This window comes from Herpailurus yagouaroundi, unplaced genomic scaffold (genome assembly GCF_014898765.1).
Source record: "Herpailurus yagouaroundi ecotype Mexico unplaced genomic scaffold, PumYag 139, whole genome shotgun sequence".
NCBI classification, from domain to species: Eukaryota; Metazoa; Chordata; class Mammalia; order Carnivora; family Felidae; genus Herpailurus; species Herpailurus yagouaroundi.
This window is the reverse complement of record NW_024412394.1, coordinates 81,766,070-81,772,572: the sequence shown is the minus strand read 5'-3', so window position 1 is coordinate 81,772,572 and position 6,503 is coordinate 81,766,070. Positions and strand designations below refer to the sequence as shown.

At 39.3% G+C, this 6,503-nt stretch overlaps 1 protein-coding gene across 8 annotated transcripts in view; it reads right to left on the bottom strand.

Annotated features, from left to right (window-relative positions):
- Positions 1–3,524: 3,524 nt before the first annotated feature.
- Positions 3,525–6,503, bottom strand: part of TPD52L1 (TPD52 like 1) — a 113,441-nt gene continuing 110,462 nt past the window's right edge. For 4 of the 8 annotated variants that reach the window (XM_040474546.1, XM_040474542.1, XM_040474543.1 and 1 more), the window contains one exon: positions 3,525–4,173. In XM_040474546.1, coding sequence (XP_040330480.1) covers positions 4,045–4,173 — 129 coding nt within the window. In that variant the 3' untranslated portion in view covers positions 3,525–4,044. The remainder of the gene's footprint in view (positions 4,174–6,503) is intronic. The other 4 variants (XM_040474547.1, XM_040474548.1, XM_040474550.1 and 1 more) reach the window with 2 other exon arrangements.

Sequence of the window (6,503 nt, the reverse complement as noted above, 5' to 3'; positions counted from 1 at the left end):
TGCTCGTTACTAGAGATATGGTTAGTAGGAAAACAGAACTCCATCTATCAGTATTTTGGAGTTTTTTTCTCCTGGCATGAAAATATGCACATAAAATAATCACAGATAAAAGTTCAAATATTTATAACCAGAAGATTTTCTGTGGTCATGAAGTTTTACTTCTGATGTTTTTTGCCTGCTGCAATTTTCATAAATCCAGCCTGTATTGGGTCAGACTTAATACTGGTCACCTAATCATTATTTCAGTTTCCCATCTACCTACCAAGTTCACACTTATCCTAAACCTTACTCGCTGGAGTAACGGGCTTAAAAAGAGAGCTATAAATATCATTTAATAAAGAACACAACGAAGATCAATAGGAAGAGATAGCTATTGAATTCATCAGCCAACTCTACAAATATTTGGGCATCATTGCTTAATTTTTTTTTTTTTTTTCTCTTAGAAGATACCTGCTACTTGCCTGGAATTGATCTTCTGAATAACAGAACCTATAATTAAAATGTGGTACCAAAAAATTATTGTTGAGTTGAATTCAACAAAAGAGAATTTGTTACCTCCTTGTAATTAGGAAGAGAGACTACCCCACTCAAAAGGAGGACAGGGTGGAAAGGCAGGGCTGCAGGGGAAGACAGACAGGGCTCTTCTCAGCCTGGCTCTCCCTACCTAGATCCTGGGGGCGTGGAGGCGTGGGTGAGGGGGCCCTTTTTCAAAAATAGTTCCTTTGTTTTCCCATTGTGGACTGGAATTTCACCAGCTGTTACATAATTCTATTTGAAAACTGTCAGTTCTACCAGAATGTCCAACCTGTTCATCTCAGTCTTGTGGTGATGTGTGCTTGGAGATGGATGGCTGATAAAGTGCCTTGTGGAAGAGCATCCTCTGTACCCAGCATTTCTACCTGAGTAATTTGCCAGTCTTCATACTCAAAGTGAGATTGGGATGGTTTCTGGGGGGGCGATTTATGATTGATTATGTTATTTTTGGATTGCCTTGATACCTACTCTTTATGGTATGAGCTAAAAGACATGTAAAGAATTTTTACCATTCTTAGATGTTATTAAAAGTAACCATAAGAGGGGCACCTGGGTGGCACAGTTGGTCAAGCAACTGGCTCTTGATTTCGGCTCAGGTCTTGATCTCACAGTTCATGTGTTTGAGCCCCGCGTTGGGCTCCGTGCTGACAGTGTGGAGCCTGCTTGCCATCCTCTCTCTCCCTCTCTCTGCCCCTCCCCTGCTTGTGCTTTCTCTCTCAAAAAATAAACTTAAAACACACACACACACACACACACACACACACACACAAGATTTTGCCACATATGATAGTCTGAAGTTCTCTGAACACCAGGTTTAAAGCAGTCTTATTACATCTCATGTTTAAATCACTTTTTCATCTTCCCACCATCTTCCTTTCCCACACCCATCCACACTCCAACTTGATAATAAGTGCACAAGTTTATGCACCGTTTTGTGGTGAGGTTCTACAAATTTCAAGCTGTCAGATACTTTTGGAACAATGAACAGTGACAGAGCAGCAGTCTAGGCTTCCAGTGTTTTCTTCACATTGACCACCATGAATGGTGTGGCCTATTAAGACGTTCCATAATAAAGCATGCAGCTCTGCTTTCTATAGTTTGAGAACAGCGTTATAAGAAAATGTATAATTTAGAGTAAGATGCAGATTGCTTTGCTGACATTACCTACCAATGGTCATAGTCTTTATGAGATGTGAGTTGTAAGATAAATTTGCACAGTAAATTCATGAATATTTTCCATCAAGCAACAGCATTTTAAAAAGTGGCAAATGGTTAGTTTATAGAACTGCATACTTTTTTGAAGAGCCAGTTTATTTTGTAATCACAACTATTGGAATTCCAGGTTATTGAGAATTTTTTTGTTGTACTATAATTTTGTATACATGGTGTTGACCTGAAGTCATTTTGATTTTTTAGTAAAAGATGACGTCCATCGTGTGTGAATACCTTTTAGCACTTGTGGAAACACTTTAAACTACCGCATGTGAACATAATAGGGAAACTCCAGGGCCAGTCAAGTCGGGATGACCTTGCACGTGCAAAGTGAGGCAGAAACAGGCAGCTCTTGAGTGATTAGGAAATGAAACCTCTACGCTAAGACTACCCACCTACCAACAACTGGTTTGATTATTTCAGTTGGAGTGATGTGACTTATTCACACATCACAAAATGATACTCGTGTCATTGTCTCTTATATCACTCCCAGATCAGAGTGAATAATAATCAAAGAAAACCTTTCAATTAGTAGACATGACATGAATATAGTTTTTATAAAATGGGTGAAATCCAAAGTTTTGAAGAATGGTTTAAAAGAAGCAGCTAAAATATATTTGAAGCTTCAAGACATTAACACTAATTTTCTTGATTGTTTTTCTATCCACTTTTAATACGGTTTTCAGATTTTAAGGCTGAGACCTGTGTGTGCAGAAATTAGTTGGTGAATGAAGATATTTGTTTATGCACCATAACTCTTGTTTTTTCTAATACAGTGCAGTGTGCTGAATGTGGTCAAAGGGAGTATGGTCGAGAAGTGAGTTTATAAAAGGTGACCATTTCAAACACACCAGGCAACTGCAGATTGAGCACAGGAAGACTGATACCCACATGCAGCAGTGGGTGAGCAAGTCACAAGCCAGCTAGACAGGGTTTAGTTTCAACCAACATGCTGGAAGCTTAAAATTAGGGAAAATGCCAATGATCCTACCGGCAGGGCTTGTCCACATTTGTCCACTCTGGTTCAAATTTATAGCCCCATACCTACCTCTGCTAATATTCCAAGCCTCAGAGATTATATGGCTTTGAAGCAGCTTGATTTTCAGTTGGCTGCATGCATTGTCCTGCCCCATTCATTTGAATAGGATTTTTCAGACTGGATTTATTTCCCTATGTCACATATATCCACTTCTCTCTAATAGTAAATTTAAAAATGAATAAACACTAACAAATATTATATAATATATATTGCATGGATAATATATATATATATTAAATTGTGAATTTTCTTAGTAGGTCAATTCTGTGTTCACTTAAAAATTGCATCTGTAGCATGTGTGTCTACTTAGTAACAAATGTATGTTCCCATTTAGAAGGAAAGAGAAGCATATGATGTGGAAGGTAAAAATTCCTGCAGAAATCTGATTGTATTAATACAATGCTTTTTTTCATTCATGTGCGCAATTTGCAAAATGGAAGGGGTTGAAGAACTATTTCTCCCAGTTTCTAGCTACTCCCTTTTCAGATCTCCTTTACCTGAGTTAAATACTACTCTATGTAAAAAAAACAAACAAAAAACAAAACAAAACAAAACAACCTACTCTATGTAGATTAGAGAGAATTTTAGAATTGGTAGGGTCGCTGGGTAATTACCTACACACCCTCTTATGTACACCAAATTAGCAGAAGTTGATTTAAAATAGCATCTGCAGATTCATAGCTACCACCTTTTAAAGTTTGTACTAGCCTGAAAACTTAAAGAAATTAAGAATTCAAAGTCATCATTAAAATCGATTTTAATTGCTTAAAATAAACATACATAATTGATGCAAGTGAGGGCGATCACAAGCAGTTTGATGAAACTTGCAGTGAGTCCATCCCGTTGCTGCAGACTTCTCAGAAAGAGCTCCATCCTGCCCATGTGACTGAACTGAAAGGGGGTGCTCACCCTCAGCCTTCAAAAACATGCACATCATAAGTCCAAGCAAAAATCAAAGCAGGTCATTAATAGCTACGGGAAATACATGTTGAATTACACAAAGACAAAGGTATGGCCAATTGTGTACCTGCTGAAGTGGGGATATTTTAAATTATGACAATCTACGAATACTTAAGTGTGATGGTCAAGTGGTTCATCATTAGCACACATACAAAATGGAAATCATTTTATGAAACTCCGCGGTGGGGCCATTCGAAGAACAGGTCAAGGCCTGGGTTTTTCGCAGTGGGTGTTTGGTCGCCGCATCCGAGGGCGCGCTGGGCGGGGGCGGGGCTCGGCGGCGGCTGCAGGGGGCGGCCCTAGCACTGCAGCTCCTCCTCCTCGGCCCGCCGGGGCCCGCCCCCCGAGCTCTGCGCGCTGGCGTGCGCCGTGGAGCTGAGCACCTCTTCAAAGCTGCCTCCGCCGTGGTTCGCCCCGCCTACTTTCGTCTGAAATGGGCAGAGACGCAAGCCTGCCGTTAGTTCATCGGGTCTGCAATGTTCCTGTAAGACGGATTACTCTCAAGCTCAGAAATACATTTTTTTTCTTGCGAAGGGACGTAAAGGGTGTAGAGTAATTTCCTTTAAGAGTGCTAGAATGCCATTTATACTTGGGTTCTGGGATAGGATCCCAAACTCCACAATTTTGTACAATTTTAGCAGTGCCTTCTTTATCCCGTCTACATCTAAGAATCTCAATCCCTTCAGGAGCATATCCAGATCTGTGGATTTACACTGTCTACACATTCACCCTGAGAACAGATGTAATCAAAATGTAACCGGATTTTAGATAAATTCCCTCAATTAAAAAAATGTATGAACATCTTTAAGTGACTTCAGTTGAGGCTTTCTACTGGGATTTAGCAAGGCGATCTGGATTCCTGACAAATGTGTTTTGAAAAGCGGCTGCATTGAACATGCTTTCTGGTCTCTGCTCTGAGAGGTAGACAGGACTCAAATCTTAAGTTCTGGCCCCTTCACATCTTTCTAGGCAGTTGCCCTTATAGGAGGAATATCCCTTGAAATGCAAAGTTACGATGGTTTAGGAGGCTCCCTTTTCATGTACTTGTTACTGGTAATAAGAATAGAATCAGGAAGAAATCAATTTATAAGAAATATGGTTAAAGTATTTTGAAAAATTCCTCATAAAAAGTCCTTTGAAAGAATATTTAATGCTTAATGCAAGCCTTATTGATGGTCACATTGGTTTCCTTTAACTATCAACAATATGGAAAAACACGTTAAGAAAAGAAAGGTACAGAATAGAAAATGTTGCTTTTCCCAAAATGCTGACTACTCCTCACTGCCACCAAAGTGATCATTCACTCACAGGAACATAAGCCACACTGGGGGATATATCCGCTTCCTGCCTGGTCTGCCCTTTAAAAAACTTAACCAGCTTTTAAAAGCTGTTTAATCATTGCAGAACAAGCACACACTTTTCTCCAATTGTCACTAAAATCCCTCTCTGCCTCTTTAAATTCAGTTCCTAAGTTGAATTTACCACCACGCTCGGGGTCAGAAAACTCATTCCAGAAAGTGACAGATAATAAATATTTTAAGCTTAGGAATCACATCGTCTCTGTCACAAATACTCAAATCAACCATTGTACAAAGCAGCCAAAAACAACACATAAATGAATGAGCATGGCTGCTTTCCCAGAAAACTGTATGTATGGACACTGAAATGTGAATTTCATGTAATTTTAACACATCACAAAATAGCATTCTTCCTTTGATTGTTTTCAACCATTAAGAAAGATAAAAACCATTCTTAGCTTACAGGCCATTCAAAAATAGGCAACCAGCTGGATTTGGCCCACAGGCCTTCATTTGCAGACCTCTGGCACTGAGCATGGATTCCTCCCCCACTCTGTGTCATCTCAGCACTGGGAAGAAGCAGGCGTTCTTTCAACTTGGTACTTTTTCACTATGTTTATTTCTTTCCAGAGAGAAACGAGAGTAATCTACTCTCTTAATAGTTCCCATTCTCCTCTTTATTGTATTTGTATTCAGTTTTGCAACAGAAGTCACACACAGTTTTGAATCAGGTGAATACCAAGTACTGATATTTTCTGTTGGGTTTTGTTGCATTCTCCTCTCCTCTCCTCTCCTCTCCTCTCCTCTCTTCTCTTCTTGATATTCTCAAATCAAAATAGAAAAATAAAGGAGGGAATCGTTTTGAAATAAAGCAAATTTGGCAAAAAGGGGAATGAAATAAAGGGGTTTTCTAACCATGTGGGTTGAGTGGAATAAAGGGGTGTCCTAACCATGTGGGTTGAATGAGTGCACACAGCAATACTTTAGGTGAGGAGTTGCTTCAGCAAAGATGTGAACAATAAACATCTTCTGGACTCTTAATCCAAGCATTTGTCACTTTGTCCCCAAAACTATGATTGCTGTTTGCATACAATTCTATTTGAATTATGGTGTTGGGCCTCCTAATCTCTAATAATAAAATGGCTGGTTGAGAGGACACCAAGAAGTAATAAGTATATGTTGTCTTTTTTTTTAAGGTTTTAAATCAGGCCATGCAATGTATTCATCAAAAAGAGGCGTGCTAAAAATATGGTGTGGTTGACATGGTTCGAAGAATGATTGGAAGGCTACGTGATTAGAATGGCTGGAAGGGATGTGCTTATTCACTGGAACATGGCAGAATATAACAAATATGATTTCACAGGAGCTGGGTTTTGGTCTGCTTGCTTGTTTGTTTTAGATGAAATACAAAGTGTACAGGTGAGATCAGCTGATATGTCATCAAGTAATGCCATCAATGA